The 19,891-nt window shown below is 59.3% G+C and overlaps 1 protein-coding gene across 1 annotated transcript in view; it reads left to right on the top strand.

The window, feature by feature from the left end:
- Window positions 1–1,157: 1,157 nt before the first annotated feature.
- CSPG4 (chondroitin sulfate proteoglycan 4) overlaps window positions 1,158–19,891 on the top strand; it is a 38,220-nt gene continuing 19,486 nt past the window's right edge. The window contains exon 1 of the mRNA XM_024349291.3: window positions 1,158–1,354. Coding sequence (XP_024205059.2) covers window positions 1,267–1,354 — 88 coding nt within the window. The 5' untranslated portion in view covers window positions 1,158–1,266. The remainder of the gene's footprint in view (window positions 1,355–19,891) is intronic.

The raw sequence follows: 19,891 nt of genomic DNA, 5'->3' as shown, positions 1-19,891 counted from the left end.
CCCTTAATCTCTCTCAGCCTCAGTTTCTTCATCTGCAACACAGGCCTCAGTTTCATTGCAAAGTATGAAGTGCTGGGCTGTTACTGGTCAAAGGGAAGAGCTGGGAAGAGGTTGCAAGGTGGGGTTGGGCTGGAGATGGGCTGGAGCAGACAGATGGAGGGACCTGGATGGAGGAAGTAAACCAAGGCCCGGTAACATTGGGACTGGACAGAGAACACGCAGAGCCTCTAGGCACCGGAAGCTACAGTAACATTGCCCTTTCTCCTCCTGTTTGGGACTAGGCTGATGTTGCTGCCTGGAAGGGAGCCAGCAGAAGGGCCTCAGCCTGAAGCTGTTAGGTAGGAGCTAAATCCAGGGCCAGATTTCCAGGAGGCAGCCTCGGGAAGTTGAAACACCCGGATTCAGGGGTCAGGAGGCCTGGGCTTCTGGCACCAAACGGCCAGGGACCTACTTTCCACCTGGAGTCTTGTAAGAGCCACTTTCAGCTTGAGCTGCACTTTCGTCCTCCATGAAATGGGGGAGGGGATGCTCCTCACCCACCTTGCAAGGTTATTTTGAGGCAAATGTCATGGCGGGACTGAGAATTCTTCTGCCCTGCGAGGAAATCCAGACATCTCTCCCTTACAGACAGGGAGACTGAGGTGAGGCCCTTCCAGGCAGAGAAGGTCACTGTTGCAGCCATGGGCAGTGCCCCACAGGACCTCGGGTGGTGCCTCTGGAGTCTGGAGAAGTTCCCAGGGGACCTCCGAGGCAAAGCAGCCCAAAAGCCGCCTGTGAGGGTGGCTGGTGTCTGTCCTTCCTCCTAAGGCTGGAGTGTGCCTGTGGAGGGGTCTCCTGAACTCCCGCAAAGGCAGAAAGGAGGGAAGTAGGGGCTGGGACAGTTCATGCCTCCTCCCTGAGGGGGTCTCCCGGGCTCGGCTCTTGGGGCCAGAGTTCAGGGTGTCTGGGCCTCTCTATGACTTTGTTCTAAGTCTTTAGGGTGGGGCTGGGGTCTGGCCCAGCTGTAAGGGCCCCCTCACCCCTGCCCCAGAGAGGAACAGCCCCGCACGGGCCCTTTAAGAAGGTTAAGGGTGGGGGCAGGTGGGGGAGTCCAAGCCTGAAACCCGAGCGGGCGCGCGGGTCTGCGCCTGCCCCGCCCCCGGAGTTAAGTGCGCGGACACCCGGAGCCGGCCCGCGCCCAGGAGCAGAGCCGCGCTCGCTCCACTCAGCTCCCAGCTCCCAGGACTCCGCTGGCTCCTCGCAAGTCCTGCCGCCCAGCCCGCCGGGATGCAGTCCGGGCCGCGGCCCCCACTTCCAGCCCCCGGCCTGGCGTTGGCTTTGACCCTGACTATGTTGGCCAGACTTGCATCCGCGGGTGAGTGAGGGGCCTGAGACCCCGACCCAGCCTGGCGGAACTAGAGGGCTTCCTCCGGGAGGGAAAAGGGACAGGAGGAGCCAGAAGTGGCCCCCAGATCGGGAGTCAAGCAGGCTGCGCTTCTTCCACCACTGGCTGGGGTCGCCAGGGGTTCAATCCTGGGGCGGACACGGGACCCCACTATCTCAGGTTATGGGGTTTCTAGCCAAGGCTGTCCAGTTAGGGGCGGGGGCAGGCGCCCCAGGCATGGATTGCCTAGGGCGTGGCTTTGCCCGTTTGGATTGTCTGAGACACCAGTGGGGCCACCCCAATGCTGGCCGGGCTTTGTTTGCCAGGCAAGTTTGGGGTGAGTATGTTGGGGTCCAAAGGGACCCGGCGACAGTGAGAAGTGGGTCCTCCAGCTTCAGATGCCCTGGGCCAGGAACGGGGAGTGCTATAAGGCGGGAAACGAGGAAGGAGCCACTCTGCCCTCCCCTGTGAGGAGCACCCCCACACCCCTCCAGCTGCCCCCCAGCTCTGCCCCTTCTCTCCTCCCCTTGCTTCCTTGCAGATCCGTCTATCTGCCACCTCCCCTCTTCATTCTCTCCTCTCCCTCCTCCTGTTGGTGACAGGCAGGACCCCCCACCCACTACCCACTCTCAGCCTCCTAGAGGGAGAGCTGGTGCCCCTCAGTGGGGCTTGTCCTACAGATAGCTCTGGACCACCCCCTGCCACACCTCCTCATCCCAGCACTGATGCCTGACCCAGCAGAGGCTGAATGGAAGTTCACTTTCCGAGAAGTGCTGGGATATATCCCCTCTCTGTCCCGATGCCAGAAACCCCAACATGACAGCATTCTTCCTTCAGCGAAGGCAGCTCTAGTTATGCTATAAGAACTGTGGCCTTAGGGCCCATCCATCATCACTACCCACGTGTGATTCAGTGCTTCAGCTACACCTTCGAGATCATTCCCAAGAGCAACATGGAGCAAAGGCAGGGCCTGAGCCTCCTTCACAAGGGCCCAGGCCACACCCTTCTCTCCTTCAGATGGAGAAGCCAGCTCTAAAAGAGGGCATCACATGGTTCCCAGAAGGGAAGTGAGTCAAGAGAGGACCCCCGCGGGGTGAATCAGGGCTGGATCCCCAGGCTCCCTGTTCCTGCAGGGACCAGATCCCCTAAGATCTCAGGGCCTGAGGGATGGGCTGGGCCGCCAGGGAGATGGGAAGGGAGCATCCAAGGTGACCAGGGTGGTCAGCTCATTCAGGCCCCAGCCTCCAGCCAAGGAGGGATTCCAGTACCCCCACCTCCTTGGGCTTCAACTGAGAGCCATTCTCAAATACGTTCTTAGCCCTGACAGCATGCAGGCATGGTGCTAGGCTCTCAGGGGCACAGGAAATTGAGAGGCTGAACTGAGACTCATTCAGGAGGCAGAAAGGCAAATTAAATCTCAAACAGCAAAAATCTGGATGAAAAGTACAGAGGGGAGAAAAGCAGGGGGCAAGCTGGGGCAGGACACAGGGTGGTCCTCAAACCAAGCCTTGGTGGATGGGAAGGGAGTCAGTCCTCCAGGCAGGGGCGCTGACTCAGAGGCACCAAGGTGGGCGTAAGCAGAGGGGTGTTGAGACAGGAAGGCCAGCAGCCTGGCTGGGAGGCATATTTCGAGCACATGCCAGGGAGAACCACTGGGCTGGGGCACGGAAGCCTTAAATGGCAAAATGAAGCCCACGGCCTTATGCCCTGTTGGCAAAGGAGATGCCACAAGGGTTTTAGGGCAAGAGAGCAGCATGGTGCTATGGGGTTTTATAAAGTTACACCATCCCCTGCCTTTAGGAGGACTCGGAAATGAGGAGGGGGTGTGAGAACTCCCGTCCAGCAACCCATCTCTGTCACCACTCCTGGTCCAGCTCCCTGCCCTGATTTCTGCAGTAGGGGCAGCCCCTGCCTGAGGAAGGCGTCCCTCCCACCCCTCCCGGATGCCCCTGGCTGCAAAGGCCCTCGTCCTCCCGTATCCGAATGAGGTGTGTTGGGAGGCTCTCCCTCTACTCATCAACATTTGAGGCATCCGGGTCAGGGGGCCTGGCAGTCAGCACCCTAGAGGCCATCTGGGCCAATCTTCCACTTGTATAGAGAGGGAAACTGAGGCCCCAGAGAGGAAGAAAAGTACTCTGAGTTCCACCAAGAACCCCAGCAGCCCAGGAAGAGCCCCCAGCCCTGCTTCGAGGGTGCTCCCAGCCTGCGTCGGGGCCTAGGCTTGGGCCACTGAGACAGTGTGGGTGACAGATGTGGTGTCCAGCTCCTTCTGAGCTGTATGGGAGGCCCCAGCAGAGAGCCAAGCATTGGGGGAGATTGGATTTGAGCTGATACTGGAAGGACAGGCAGAGAAGGAAGGAGGTGACATTCTAGTCGGGGGGTCACAGTGAGCACAGGGCAGGCAGGGGTGGTGGCTCCCACACCTCTTCCCTGGCATCGCTGACTGAAAGGCAGAATGTGAGGGGTTGAAGTGGGACCCAGGTGGGGGAGTACCTGGCAGGGAGGGCTTGTGTGTTACCTGCGTGGGGACTCAGAACTGATGGGGGTATCTTAGTGAGCAGGGCCACAGGGACACCAGGTACAAGAAATTGAAGCAGGGTAGATCCTGCTGCCTCTGAGGATGGTTTGGGGGGACCGATGGTGCTCGGGACAGGCACTGAGCCTTGTGTGCACCTTGTGTGCCACCCCAGGCCTCCGGAGCAGGGCAGGGCCTAGGGGCCAGAGCCCTTGGCCCAGCCCACCCGGACTCGAGAAAAACTGTTCTAGAGCAAGTGTAACGGAGCCTCCCTCCCTACGCCTGCCCGCCCGGGCAGGACAACAAGGGCCTTTTAGTGCTGCCCGCCTGGGGGGCCTGGGGTGGGCCACACCAGGTGGGCCAGGCGGCTGTCAATGACGGCAGGAGGGGAGTGGGGTGCGTGTGGAGCTCGCGGAGGAAGTGTATAGGCTGTGTCTGGGAACTGGGCGTGCTGCCCAGGAGGGGCGGGCAGGGGAGGGGGAGTTGGAAATAGCCTTGACGTCCACACTTACTGGCGCACACAGATGTGGGCACACACACTTGCACACGGCCACTCTCACAGACCTGGACGAGGTGGCCGGGACCAGGAGCCCCGGACAGAGGCTACTGCCTCTGTCTCCAAGTTCCCTATCTTAAAGACCTGGGCCAGTGGCGCTTGTGGGGAAGGAAGTGAGCACAGGATGGGGACAGGGGTGCCACCTGAGGTGTGTCTTCTATTCAAGGCCAGGGGCAAATGAACAAGGGGCCTGTGGGCCTGGGACTGAGGCCTGGTCCCTCCCTGGTCCCTCTGCTCCTTCACTGCCTTTCCCCCTGACTCCCGCCCCATCCAGCTCTCCTCTTGCCTCCAACATGCCCTCCGCCCCAGCATATGTCAGTTCAATAGAGCCTTCCAGAGTTAAGACTCTTCCTCCAGCTGCAGGCTTAGGGCAGGTTTCAGATTTACTGTATTACCATTCCTACTGAGTTTGTATGAGGAATTTTTGAATGAACTGAATTTGTGTGAACAATTTTGTACTTGGCTCCTCCGTGGGGCAAGTGTTCCTAGCTCTCTCCGCTTCTCAGGAGGGTCCGTAACTCCAAACAGGAGAGGACAGAGCTGTCTTATTGCTGTGCTCTTACCTTCAGGGACACCCCATAGTGTGCACTAACCATGTTGTTAGTCCTGCAGCCCCACAGCAGCCCTGCAGGTCAGGAAACAGTCACTGCAGCCTCAACCTCCCAGGCTCAAGCGATCTCCCCACCTCAGCCTCCTGAGTAGCTGGGACTTCAAGCATGTGCCACCACACCAGGGTAATTATTTTTTGTAGAGACGAGGTCTCGCTATGTTGCCCAGGCTGGTCTCGAACTCCTGGGCTCAAGCAAGCCTCCCACCTGGGACTCCCAAAGTGCAGGGATTACAGGTGTGAACCACCATACCTGTCCAACATTCCTATTTTACAGATGAGGAAACTGAGGCTCAGAGAAAAGCAGGGACTGCCTCAGGTCTCTCTTTGGGCGCACAGGCCATGGTGTTCTCACTCACCCCAACAGCAGCGAGCTTCCCCATATCAGGCCAGGTGGACAACCACCCACCAGTGGGCTCAGGCCCCAGCAGGGGAAAGAGAGAGGTCTGCAGGGACAGACAGCTCCCTGAGGACTCCAGATGTTTGTTCCTGTCTCCCCATCCCCCACCAGCCAGCGTTCTCTCCCTTTCCAAACCCTCCCCACTTTCTCACAGCCTAAGCAAATCCCCTTCAAAAAAACCCTCTCCCCCCAAAGCTAGGGTTGCCAATGAAGCCACTTTTGTCTCTGATGTAGGGCGATAGCTGTAGGGCTGCTGTCAAGGTGGCCTGGTGGCAGGGGTGGGCCCCATCAGGGACAGTGCCTATCCTGTTGAGCATTCCTGCCTCTCGCTCAGCTCCTTCCCACACCCAGGCCGGCTCCCAGCCTGTGGAGGAGCCCGCTGGCTCTGCCGGCCCTGGCATGCATTAGCCAGGCCTCCAGCCATCGCTCCTGCTTCAACACTTCAGTGTGTGGCATTCCCGCGGCCTAAGGTTGAGGTGTGTCAGTGACGCTGCCTTCCTTCCCGGAACTTACTGCAGAAACCCCTGACCCCAGACCAGCCCCCCATGGATCCTGGGGAAACCCGGGCTCAGACAGAGGAGCCTGCTTGTTCAGAGTCACACAGTGAGTCCTCAGCAGATTAGGGGGAGGGCTCCCTACTCTTTGGCCCTGGTTTGGCAGGTAGCTTCACCCTCAGGACCAGCAGCTCCCCGGGAGCACACATCCCACCTGCTTTGCTCAGGGGTCTCCCCCATTGTAGGGCTCACAGCCTGGCCCCCAGAGGGGTGTAGAGATCACTGAGCCAACCAGGGATTTTCCGACTGCGCTCCAGCACACCCCAGGGCTCTCCAGCTGAGCCGGCCTGTAGGCGGCTGAGCTTGGGAATATGGGACGCCTGCCCCACCCCAATTCACGCAGAGCCGCTCCACAAACCTGTTTATAGATTGGGTTCCATGAAGATTGGTACTAAGGGCCCTTGGAAGATGTCCTTCCCCAAGTCTGGGAGCCTGGAGGCCGGGAGCAGAAGGTGGTCCCAGCTTCCTCACAGCAGGCCTGGGGCTGTGTGGTCTCTCCTGCCCCAGCTTCCCACTCCTGCCTGCTGCCTGCTGGCCCTCACTCCACACTGGCTGAGTGTCCCTTATCTGAAATGTTGGGGACCTGAAGTGTTTCAGATTTTGGAATTTTTTGGCTTTTGGAATATTTGTTATATATAGTGAGATATTTTGAAGATGGGACCCAAGTCTAAACATGAGATTGATTTATGTTTCATATACACCTTATACACATAGGCTGAAGGTAACATTATAGTTTTTTTTAAAGAATTTTGTGCCTGAGAGAAATTTATGTTAAGTTCTTATGTGTGGAGGCCAGGCGCGGTGGCTCACGCCTGTAATCCCAGCACTTTGGGAGGCTGAGGCAGGCAGGTCACCTGAGCTCAGGAGTTCGAGACCAGCCTGGCCAACATGGTGAAACCCTGTCTCTACTAAAAATACAAAAATTAGCTGGGCGTGCTGGCGACACCTGTAATCCCAGCTACTCAGGATACTGAGGCATGAGAATCACTTGAACCTGGGAGGCAGATGTTGCAGTGAGCTAAGATCGCGTCACTGCACTCCAGCCTGGGTGACAGAGTGAGTGAGGGTTCATCTAAAAAAAAAAAAAAAAAAAGTTCTTATGTGTGAGATTTTCCACTGGTGGCATCCTATTGGCACTCAAAAATTTTGGATTTAGCGGCATTAGGCTTTTGAATTTTCAGGTTAGGGATGCTCAACTGTGCCGTGCTATGTCCTTCTCTCCCCAAATATATCATCCTCCCTGGTCAAGGTGATCCCGTGTCCCACGGACTGGCTGATCAGATAGAACTAGGCCGTCAGATAATAATCCACAACCGCTGGCACCTTTCCACTTCTGCTCAAGCTGCTCCATGCAACCGGCCTTCCCTTTTCCCCCATCCTCCAAGGCTCAGCTCCAGTATCGCCACCCCCAGGAGCCTGTTCTAACCACAGATTGCTCTGAGACCCATGACCTGGATGGCCCCTCTCCTGGGGCCCTGCCCTCCATCTCTGTGGGGTTACAGGCCTTTCTTCCCCTACCCTCACCTGGCCTCTGTCCCCGGTTCATGACCTTCTTCAGCCTGACACCCAGTAAGTGCACACACACACACATTCACACACACACATACATACACTCACACATACACACTCACACACACTCACACACACGCAGTGTTGCTCAGTAGGCAAGGAGAGTGTCCTGCCCCGAGCCAGCAGCCCCAGGGAAAACCCCCAAAATCAGGACACAGTGCCTCGTTCCCCCGCCAGGGCAGGCCCTCTGGCCTGGGCCAGTCCACTCTCTGGGGAGACAGAGGGGGCTGGGGAGAGGAGACGAACTTCCGTTCCCACCTAAGAGCAGCCCCTTCCCCCACCCACATTTCAGGAAGGGGCAGCTATAAATACCAGTGGGACCAGGACACTGATTCCCACGACACCCGCTTCTCCCTGCCCCTTCCCTGTGCACAGTTGCTGGGGCCAGACCAGCTCTCCTGCAGCTAGAGTCCAGCCAGGCAGGCCTGAGGCCTAGCCACACACACACAGAGACACAGACATACGCACACAGGCACACACAGACATAGATACACACAGACATACAGACACAGACACATGCACACAGACACACATACGCACACACACATGCACACAGACATATACACACAGGCACAGACACACACATATGCACACAGACACATACACACACAGACACAGATACACACACACACTCTTACTTCCCACCCTGGTCAAGGAGGAGCAAATCACCCTTTTTGGGAGTCTGCGAGCAGCTGAGAGGGAGCCCCTCCCCTGCCCCTCAGCCCTGACCCAGGCCCCACCTCTCCCTCCTCTGAGTCCTGAGCTGTGGGAACCCACACAGGGAAGCGGGAGGCCAGGCACATGGTGGTGAAACACGGCATTAGAGAGCTCAGGTTGAATTCCAGCCCTGACACTCTATGCATGACCTTGGGCAAGTGACTCTCTTTCTGAGCCTCAGTTTTCTCCTCTCTAAAATGGGGATAAATAATTCCAACGTCTTACGTGTTGTAAGGATTAAGCAAGACACTTTGCCTGGAATCAATGCTCGGTGGACATCTGCTCCTGAAGCTGCAGTCACTCTGCTATTAGCATCTTCTTCCCAGGGTGGAGTGGCCCGGCAACATGGGGACTTCTGCTTAGGAGTGTTTAAGGAAGATTCCGACGCAAAGGCCTAGAGGAGGTGGCCCCGTGAGTCTGTGTGGGACCAAATGACATGGAAAAGGAGAGGTGGGCTCTGGAGAGGGTATCAGCCAGCGGCTGCCTGCCAGCCCAGGACCCTTCAGAAGGTGGGAGGGGGTGGGGGTCTGCATCTCTGTGGCTAACTGGGCTGAGGCCCACACCCCTCTCCCAGTGCTAGAAGAAGCAGGGACAGCCCCTGCCTGGCCCTCCCCAGGGCCTGTTTCTCCCAAGCCTAACAGCCCCTAGGATGGAGCTCACTGGGCCGGGGCACAGCAGGAACCCCCTGTCCCCAGAGCAGGTGAGTGAGGAGAAGAGAATGAGCAGGCCCCAAGACCTTTTATGGGACGGGGGACCCTAGAAGCCTGTCTTTTCCCTGCTGTCTACCAACCCCTCGCGAGTCCCTCTCTGGAGGTGGGGGCTGGAGGCCAGGGCCCAGGGACTTGGGACAGCTCACCTGCCAGAGTCACCATGGGGCTGTTACCACCACTCATGATATAAGCAGTGGTGGCTGCATCACAAGGAGCAGAAATCCGGACTGAGGGAGGGGACAGCCCTCTCCGCTCTGGGCTGCTAGGACCCCTCAGGGGTATGGGTGTATGTGAGCTCAGAGTAGGGGGAGGTGTGGGGAGGTGACTGAGGTGACTGCAGAGTGGGGTGCACAGCTCGGGGCAGGGACACTGGAGAGACCCCGGACAAGGGCAGGCCTGTGCCTGAGCCCTCAGGGCAAGATCCCATTGTGCAGGCCCCCACTGCCTTCACCCACGTAGAGGTGACTCTTCTCCACAGACCCCTGGACAGGGCCCGGCCAGGCCCCCCACCCACATGTTTTAATGGAATCCAGGTGGCTGCCCCTGGCCGAGGTTCCATCTCTGGGCATCTGGGGCCCGTGTGCTTCTGGCCACCCATCTGGAGCCTGGCTGAGCCCCTCCAGGGGTGGGTACTCAGACGGGGGGCTGTCCCTCCAACCGTGGACAGCCCTGGGGCCAGCGAGATATTGTAGAGACCTGAGCCAGCTGGCTGATGGTGCCACAGCCCTTGGGCTACCTGGCCCTGCTGTGTGGCCTTGGGGAGACCCCTGGCCCTATCTGGGCCTCTGGGTGGAATCTTCAGTCTCCTAGGTCAGCTCTAAATTCTGAGCTTGAGCCTCTTGGGAACAGGACAGGGGCCTCTGCCTCTATCTAGAGAGAGCCAGCTGCTTGTCCTGGGCCAAGCAGCAAGGCAGGCTAGGCCTGGAATGGGGCTGAGAAGCAGCCCAGCCTGCCAGGACTCCCTGGCATTGGAAAGCCACTTTCCTAAGTTGGCATGGAGCCCTGGGGCTCCCCCCGGGATGAGAGCAGCGGCTCCTCTCCACCCCCGGTTCCCATCTTCCACCCCCTGGCCCCAGCCCCGCCCTGCCAAAAATAAACCCAGACCACCCCATCTTGTACCAGCCAGACACACCCAGCCCCTCCAGAGCCAATTGAGTCACCACTCAGAGCTACTCCTTTTTTAACTGTCTGAGTCACTGCTTGTGGCTCCATGACACATGCCCCAGGCTACAGTTACCCCACAGCCCCCTACAAGCGCAGCCAAGGGAGGGGTCTGCGTAGAGGCTGGCAGCAGGTGTGAGTCCAGGCCATAGCCTTAGCTTGTGAGCCCTCCAGGCCTAGGGAACTCACTCCATAGCAAGCCAGAGACCAGACCTGTCCCTCAAGGTCCTGGCCGTGCCCAAGACAGCCCTTGGGGATCTTGGTGACAAGGTCAATCTGGGCTCTGCCCCACAACATTGAGTTGCCTCCAATAGGCCTTGGGCCTTCCCTGCGGAGACTGCCGGGAACAGAGGGTCTCCAGCCCCTAGACCCTGGAGGCTGGGGGTGGGCGAGGCCACAGAGACACCTGCTTCCTCCCTCCTGACCGGCTCTACCCGGACTCTGACCACGCTGCCTGGAGCACCATGAAGACTCTATGGGATGGAAGCCACACTTCAGTCTCCCCTCACGGCTTCTGACTGCCCCTGCGCAGGGTCAACCGGGCTGCAGAGCACCCCCGATCTCTCAGTCCATCCCCCCATCCCGCTCTCTCCATCTCTCTGTCCTTTCCCACCCCTGGCTGTGGTTCCTCCATCTCTTTCTGTCTGTCTTTCCTACCCTGTCTCTCTGTATGTCTGCCCATCTCTCCAGTCCTTCTCTGTTCTCCTTCCCTTCTCCTTTACCGGGTTCCACGGCAGTCAGAAGTGCTCCCTGCCGCCAGCACCCCACCCGTCCCAAGGGCCCTCTCTGCCTTCTCAGTAGACATAACAGACCCTCACCTCCTCCCATTCCCACAAGGGACTCTGGGCCCCAGGGACCAATCCTGAGAAATGTTCCGCTCCCCTCACCAGGTCCTCCCCTGCCCCAAAGTGCAGGCTACATCCTGTCCCAGGGAGTGTCAGGATCCCACAGGCACTTCCTTGGGGGTTGACAAAGGCGGGCAGGGGGGTCTGGGAATGGCCCCACCTCCCAGTCCATGCTAGAGCAGGGGCCTGTAAGCCTCAAACCCCATCCGTCTTCTGTCTGTGGCTGTGGCCTCCGGCTATAAATAGGGGCTCGGATTCTATTTTCTTTAAAAACAAGCACCAGACTCTGTCACCACAGGCCCAGAAAAGCAGTCTCTGGCTCTGGCAGTCCCTCGAGCCCTCCCAGGCCATAGTGTCCAGTCCCCTGCCTCTGAGCCCTGGGGCCCTGGAGGGCAGAGGAGGCCTGGAAAGGAGACTGGAGGTAAGACAAGGTGGGGAGGGCTGGGGCGAGCTCCCAGAGGCAGCCCCTCCCACTGGGCCCATGGCCCTCATGCCCTGGTGGGCCCCTCCCTCCTTTCCTCCCACCTCCTGTCCCCAAGCAAGGTCAGTCTTGTCCCCAAGGCTCACAGGGTAAATGGAGAGAGGTGACAACAGCACAGCCCCCTGGGCCGCAGCGAGTGTCTTTGCACCCCAAGGACACAGAAGGTGCTTTGGGCTTTTTTCCTGAAAGAACATGAGGACATTTCACAGGCGGACAGGAGAGAAGAGCTGGCCCAGCAGCAGGCCCAGCCTGAGCGAAGGCAGCAGGTCGGCCCTGCTAGGTGTGCACGGAGTCAGTGCAGAGTCTAGTGAGACGGAGGCTTGGAGTGTCCTTGGAAGAGAGCAGGAGACCCTGCAGGCAGAGTCGAGGGCACCCTGGCCTTCAGTGCCACCCGGGGGTGGGGGCCTGACCCTGGGGCAGTGGGAGCCACCAAAGGCAAGGGAGGCTGAGGGAGTGGCTTTCAGTTTAGGTTAACTGGGGCTGCTATTAGCAAAGGGAGTCAGGAGATTGATTAAGCCAGACCAAGGACGGTGGCCAGCTGCCTTATGGATGGACCAGGGAGCAAGAGAGGAAGATGAAGTTGAAGGAGAATTTGGGGACTGGATGGATGGAACCTGAGTATTAATCAGCAGTGGCCGTGGGGAGGGAGGAGGAGGAGAGTTGAGCACGACCCTCAGGTGTCTACTTAGCAACAGGTGGACAGTCGGGCCTTCACGGGGCTGGCAAGCCGGCTGTAGGGGAGAGGACACTGAGTCCTCCTTGCTTTGGGTGGGGTTGGGCTTGGGGGTTCCTGTGGGTGTTCCTGCCGTGGACATCTGAGGGACACTGGCAGTGGGCCTGGAGCCCTGGAGAGTTGGTGCCAGTGAGAGAGACGTGGTGCATTAGCAGAGGCTGGGCCTGAGGCCGGGAGAGAAAAGGAGGGCCAGAGGGAGTGTGGTGGCGGTGGGCACAGCTCCAGGGGGGCCCACAGGCTGCAGGCTTCCAGGCAGTTGGCAGGTGGGGGTGCTAGGCAGGAACCTATTCCAGGAGGAGCCAGGCCTGCCCAGGAAGAGAGGTCTCAGTCTCGGGATCTCTGATGGGCCTGGGTAGCCCAGAGCTTCACTAGCAAGGACACTGAGGTTTCCTGGTGCACCCCCCGGCAATGCCCTCCCACTGGAGCACCACCAGTGCTGGGGCTTGCTATGGTGGGACAGCTCTGCCTGATAGAAAAACCCTCACACGGGGCAAATGCCATCTCATTTGATCCTTTCATTCCCTTAGATGCTGACGTCACCTCCCTCATCACAGGTCCATGGGCCTCCTGGCTGCACAGATGCCCTGGGCAGGAGATGTGGGCCCTGGTCCTGTCCTCAAGAGCTTCCAGTCTGGCCAGACCTGTGGCCATTTAGGCCAGAGATGGCTCTAGTGTACCCACGGTAGTGGCCACACCTCTTGCCAGTCTGCTGGGCTGGTCAGAGGCCAGATGTGTGTCAGTCCCTCTATCCAGGTCCCCTTTTACAGATGGGGACACTGAGGCCAGGGAAAGCATGGAAGCACATGGCTCTGAGCCGTGTGTGTGTGCTGGGGGTGTGAGCCCTGACCCAGGCATCTGCCCTGGACGTGGACTTCTGTCTGTGGGGTGAGCCCACCCTCTGCCCTGTATTCAGATGGGGGAACTGAGGAGGAGGCACACAAGCTACCGTGCACAAGTTGTGCCACCAGATTTCAGGTCCAGGCAGCCGTCCAGACCCACAGTCACCGTTTCCTCTGTTCTTCCCCCATCCCAACTCACACACTCACTATCTCCAGACCCAGCCCGCCAGGCTGGGGAAGCCCCGAGACGCCGCCCCAGCAGCCCTGTCTTCAGCAGTTTCTGCTGCCAGAGCCAAGGGGAACTCAGAGATGAGCCATGGGCTGCCTGGTCCTGGACACAGCCCAAGAGAGAGCCTGGCCCTCAGCCTCCTGGGGGCAGCTCCCACCCAGACCCCTGTCTCTCCACCCTCCTCCCAGACCTCCAAGTCCCCAGTGGGCAGGGCTGGCACTTATCACTGGCTTCTGGACCTAGTCATCCCCCGCCAGCCCCTGCAGAAGGGCCCTCCCTATGCGGCCAGCCCCAGAGCCACAGAGGGGGGGCTGCCAAACTGCCCAAGGAGAGCAGATGCTTCCCTCCCCTCCTCGCTGCCCCCTCCACCCGGCCCTGACAGAAGAGTCCCCAGGGGACAAGAAGGGAAAGAGTGTGTGTTCCCCAGGCTGGGGTCCAGCTCTCACACCCTCCTCCCACTGGGGCCATTGGCAGATGCTCCACTTCCGATTCACAGGCAGCAAGCAAACCCACCATGTCTCTCTGGGTGCACACATGGTGCATGTGCCCTGCTGACACCCACAGCCCCTAGCTCTGGAGCCACACCCACAGGAGCTTAAGTCCCAGCTCTGCCGCTGCTCCACAGGCTAGCACGGAGGACTGCCCTCTCTGAGCCTCAGTTTCCTCACCTGTAACATGGGAGATGCCTCCCAGGAGCCCTGCTAGGGCTAGGGGGCTGTGCAGGCCCAGTGCCAAGTGAGGGTCCTTCACTCTCCTCTTCCCTGCCAGAAACCCTACCCCAGCCTGGGTCCACTGAGGTGAGGGTCCCAGGTCCTCTAGGGCCAGGAAAGTGGGGGAAAGGAGGGTACGGATGGAGCCTGGAAACCCACCCATCTCCCTGTACAAGAGGGAAAATTATAAGGCAGGGAAAAGCCTCTTGGAACCGCTCCCCACTGCAGCCACCCCACCCTCCTCGCCTGAGGCCTGGGGAGCAGCAAGGCTTCCACAAAGACACCATTGAGGCCCCGCTTCCTCCTCCCCCGGCCCAGCCCTCCCGCCTGGGTGGACTCTGGGCTGCTTCTTCCCTCAAAACCTCTCATTTCCCCTCCTGCTTCCTCTGTGCTCCACAAGGCCCCAGGGTTGGGACATATGGCTGGGAGCCCAGGGCGCAGCCCCTATCAGCCTCTGTGGACCAAGCTCAGCTTCTCCCACCTCACCTGCCCCTGCTTCCACTCATCTTCCAGACGGGTTCCCTCAACTGGAAATGTTCCCCAGCACATGCCCCTCTACGTGGGTGACTCAAAGCGCTTGGTTAGAGGATGGTAGCTGAGGCCAGTGACCAGGGTCAGGGCCCAGCCAATAGCTGAGGAAACTGTTTTCCTCCCTGGCCCCCTTGGCCTTGCAAGGGACCAGAAAGGCAACTAAACAGAAGGTCAGCTGACCTGAGTGTGCGTCTCTTGGCTCAAGAGTTTTTGGTGCTGCCCTGACCCCGACAGAGGTCTCTGCAGCATTTAGACGTGGAGGCAGTCACCTGAGCAGGTGCCTAGCACTCCAGCACCCCACTGGGATAAAGCAGTGTCTCCTGAGAGGATGGCTGCTGTTGTAAGCTCCATGGGATTTGGAACTAACCTACTGTTGTCCGCATTTCAGTAGCTCACGGGACAGGAGAGGAGCAGGCAGTCCTTGGGCCGCGGGGATGGCCCTGGGTGATGGAATCCCAGTCTGGAAGCAGCCAGGAAGAGTCGCTAAAGAGCAGTAAGCCCTGAGGGGTCTGCAGGTGTGTGAGCGTCTCCCAGGCAGCCCACCATGGCCAGTGATGAGCCATCTAGGCCTGGGCCCTGGTGACCCCAGTGTCATCACTGGGCAGGTCGCTCCCCTTAGTCTGACCTTAAGTCTCCCCTGTAACCTACCCCCTTGTTACCCTCAGAGTAACAGGGTTGGGGGAAGGTGATAGCTCAGTGTGGGTGGCTGAGCCTTGGGGGGTCTGCTGGGAGGAGGTTTGAGAGGGGCCCATCCCTGAGTAGGCACACCAGACAGCTTCTCCCTTGCCTGAGGAGCCCAGGGAGACCAATGTGCTGGGGAGGGGACCCCCAGTTATGGCTCAGTATCCAGGGCCCACAGTGGGGCCAGACCAGGGACCCAGCGCACCCCTTCCTCGCCTGCCTTGCCGCCACACACGTGTGTACATGTGACACTGACCCACATTCCTGCACACACTCACCCATGCCCTGCCTGCTGGGTTGGAAGTAGATTGGTGGCGGAAGTAAAATCGGGGAGTCCCTTGGAGGTGCAAGGGGAGGGGAGGGGAACTGACCTGAGGTCTAGAGGGCCAGGTGACCTCAGGGAGGGTCCGCTGCTGGGGAAGCGCACCTGGCCAGTCCATGCTCTCACACAGCCGGCATTCAGCCCCCAGGTGGGCCACGACCCCACCCCTGCCCCGCCACATACACACCCATGAGGGGAGACAGAGAGCCCTTCATCCCGGCCTTGGCCCTCCCAGAACACCCCATCCCACAGCCCCCTCAGACTCCCTCACCCCTGCCTGCCCAGACCTGGAGCCAGGATCTCCCCCCGTGGTGCCAAACCCCGAGGGGCGGTGATGGAGAAGTCTGGCTTCGTCTTGGAGCAGGGCCCTCCCTCCCCAGCAGGCTGGCTGGGCGTCCCCTCCTCACTCCTGTGCACAGCAGCAGGCTTGCTGCCAAGGTCCCGCCTTCTCTGTCTCCCTCGAGTTTTCCTCCTCCATCCCCTTCCTCGGGCCTTGGTCTGTATGTGAATCCAGTCTTTATGGAGGAGGGCATCTTGATTTCTCCTTCTCAGTTTTAATAACTTTCTCCCATGTTAGCTGTCTTCTTCCATTCCTATCACTGTATTGCTGTATTTGTGATTGAGTGAATGAATGAATGGGTCTCTGTTACGCATTCCACCTCTCACCTGCTCTGTCTCTGTGGCACTGGGTGTCCCTCCCCCACATACAGATGTCCAGGTCTCCTGCCCTCACCCTCAACTACGGGCCCAGGCACTCCCCACGGGCCAGCAGCTCCGGGCTCCCAGAATTTCTCCCTTATAAAGTCAGGCGGCAGCAGACACCCAGGAATGCTGCTGCTCCCATGACGCAGCCTGGCTGTGGGGCTGCCCCCAGGCAACCAGGAACATGGCGGGAGTGGGGCACACAGGGATCCATTGCCAGAGAGTGGGGTACAGTGGGGGTGCCTGGGTGGGTAGGGCTCACACGGGTGGTGCTGGGACCTGCTGGATCTCTTTCTGCTTCTCTTCGTCAAATCGCTTCTCCTCTGGAGCCTCAGTTTGTCTGTCTGGAAGGTGGAAGCTGAGTGCCCTGCAGCAGGCTTGAGCTACAGACAATGCTGATGCTGTGGGACTCAGCACCCATGGAGGGTGGGGCCCTGGGCCGGGGCCCTCCAGACTGTCCTAGAGCAAAGGGTGATGTGCCCAGGGACAGCCAGGATGGGGCAGAGGGAAGAGGGAGCCAAAGAGCTAGGGGGAGACCAGGGGGATCAGAGGCAGAGCCTGGCAGCAGGGATGGCCGGAGGCGAAGGAGAGATGGGGCAGATACAGGGACACAGGCAGCCTTCTGAGGACTCAGAAGGAACAGAGCCCACAGCAGCCCTCAGCCTGGAAGAGGCATCTGTGCCTGAGACCCGGCCCTGGCCTGGCTGGGGAAGATGGGGCCCTGGCCGGGGGAGGCAGGCCTGATGGGCAGAGATGTTCCCCTCACGGCGACCCCTTGTCCCCGGAGCCTGGTGTCAGACAGAGGGCTGGGTGTCAGGCTGGAAGCCTCAGGAGCCCATCCACACTCCTCCTAGCAGTGCCTCCGGGGAGCCCGGAGATGCCAGCGCAGCCCTTGCCCTGACAGAGGGGGCTTGCTGGGGACCTTGACCGAGGTTTCCTCTAGCCCCTGAGAAGGGACTTGGCAGGGAAGGAAACAGGCTTTTTCTGTGCCCCCAGGCCTAGGTCTCAGGAAGAAGGATGGAGCCACCCCACCCTCAGGCCCAGACAGCAGTGCCCTGTTTATGGGGAGGAAGGGTGGGAAGCCTGAGGATGTACCCACCTTTAGCAAACCTCTCTATGGGCGCTGAGCAGGAGGGGCAGGAACCCTCCAAGAACACACAGCCCCTTTCATGGAGCCAGGCCCAGCCAAGTAATGGCAGGCGGGCACCGAAGGGCAGGACAGGCCCGGGCACAATCATTGCTCTGTCCTGGCAGCTCCCGGCCCACACACGCGCACACACACATAAACACACAGCCTTACGCAAACCCAAAGCACACCCCCAGCAGCCACCCACATGCTTGCGCACACACAAATACACATCTATTAATATACAGCCCTGGACGCTCACCGACGCGCCTTCCAGAGAGAGAAACCCATACACACAGCACTCTTCCTGCCCCTCCCACGGGCCCCCAGACCTGTGGGGCATCCTGCTCCTCTCATGCCCAAGGCTTGGCATGTCCAGGCACCCCATGCCATTAACCTTCCCCACATCCATATGGACAGCAAACTCCTAGATCAGGGAGAGACCCCCAGGACTAATCCCCACAGTCAGGAGGGGGAAGGGGTGGGAGGGACTGTGCCCATTTTACAGAATGGTGACACTGAGGCCTGAAGTGGGCCCCTTCTCCTGGCTCAGAGGGCAGCCCACGGGGCTGCTACAGGTTTGGTCTGCTGTTTTGATGAATCATGGGTCCTCTTGACCCAGGAGAATCAATGGCAGGTCTGATCTAGCCTGTGCCAATGTCTCCCCACAACCTCCTCCATCCCCCCCCGACCCCAGTCACGCAGCCGAGCCTAGCTTGACCCATTCTACTTTTCCCTCTACTTCTCTTCCTTCAAGTTAGCCAGAGGCTTTAGCGGGTGATGGAGCAGAAACCCTCCTAGCCCCACCCAAAGGGGACCTGTGTACTTCCTGCCAGTCTCACTCGGCCTTGCTGCTGTCCTCTGAGACTGCCTATTCCTCCCTCTCTGTGACTGTACACCACCGTCACCTCCTCCAGGAAGTCCTCTGGATTGACTCCTAGCTTATTACATCTTAATTCTGCACACCCTCTCCATTTGAAGCCCCTCTTCAACTGCCCCCCAACCACCTCCAGGACAGGGATTCTGAGTTCTTGCAACTGAAGCCCCTCAGAGAGTGTAAGAGGGGCAGAAAAAAGGAGACCAGGAGGTGGTGGGAGTGGCGCTGTCAGAGTTTCCAAAGCCCTGGCCAGCAAGGCCTCAGAGGCCTCTGTTGGGATGGGGGGCTGCCTGGCCACGCGCTCCAGCAGCACAAGACAGCCTGTGTGAGCCCCTCCTGCTCAGCCCCACAGGAAGCAGCAGGGCCCAGCCCCTCAATGGACCCATTCAGACCCCAGTGCTCTGGAAAGTACCTCTACTTCCTGCCACCCTCCCACTCTGGCCAAACAGGCTCTACTCTCCTCTGCTGGGAGGGGGCTGCAGGCAGGTGGTTCAGTGGTTAGGGCCAACCATCTAGTTCAGTTCCTGCCTGGCCCAGAGCCCTGATGTTGACCTTGACTTGGTGGGTCTACATATACCTTTAGTGCAAGGGTGGGTAGGGGCAGGGACATGTGCCCCCTTCTCTGTGGGTGCTGGATAGGTAAATGTTTAGCAATGGGCTTTCTTGGGGAGGGGGATCCCTGATTTGCAGTATTTGCCTGTTTTCCTGGTATAAATGTTCTCACTGTGGGCAGTATCACCTGGCTCTCAAAATTCTGAAAATTCAACAGTAGACTCCTGGCAGCTGCTGTCAGCCGCTCCAGCGGGTGACGGTGGTGGCTCCATCCTGCAGGGCCATGTGCCCCCACCCTTTGTGCTATGGCCTCCCTCACTTTAGTGTGCTGTGTTTTGCTCTTAGGAATCAATGTCTTTGCAGATAAGGCACCCCGGTAGGTGGCCGCCACCTGCAGTTCCCTGGTCTGTCCCTTGCTGGCGCCAAGCTCTGCTGAACCTGCTGGGCCGCCCCCGCGCAGATGGTCTGCAGGGCTCCCTTGATTCCCGTAGTTTCGCAGACAAGGTGCTGGTATTGCCAGCAGTGCTGGCAGGAGGAGATAACTAGAGGGGATTTAACTCAGCCCAAGGGGTTCTTACGGGATCTTTCTTGGACATCCCTCCCAGTGGGGCTGGCTGCCCTTAGGGTGTACAAGTCTCCGACTCCTCCAACGGCTGAAGCTGCTTACTCAGGCGGATGGCAGCTGGCTCAGGCTGGCCAGGGACCAGCACATGGGGCTGGTGCCGGATTATCCCTATCAAGGCCGTCAGCCTGTGCTCACTCTCGGGGTTTGAGGGAAGCCCAGCAGGAATGAATCACCGTTTTTAACCCGTGTTTCTCTACCCCCCAGCCCTGGACATCTGCAGGCAAAGTCAAAGTTATATTTGGCTCTTATCACCACAAAAGGCATGGACCAGAAATTGTGGCAGTGGGTTGGAAGTCAGGGAGGCTAATCTGGGGAAACTGACTGGAGGAAGCAGCAATTCAAAAGAGGAGGAGTCCCGGTATGGGACAGAACGGGCCCTGCATAGGAACCACTAACCCCAGGCAAGCCCAGACATGGCCTTCTGCCTGGGGAGGCCCTCTTTGGCCTGCCCAGCAGACCCTCAGCCCCTCCCAAGCCCTGGCTTCA

Source organism: Pan troglodytes, chromosome 16, assembly GCF_028858775.2.
Source record: "Pan troglodytes isolate AG18354 chromosome 16, NHGRI_mPanTro3-v2.0_pri, whole genome shotgun sequence".
In the NCBI taxonomy this organism is placed as follows: Eukaryota; Metazoa; Chordata; class Mammalia; order Primates; family Hominidae; genus Pan; species Pan troglodytes.
Note: the sequence above shows the minus strand (reverse complement) of the source record. Positions and strands in the feature narration are given on the sequence as shown.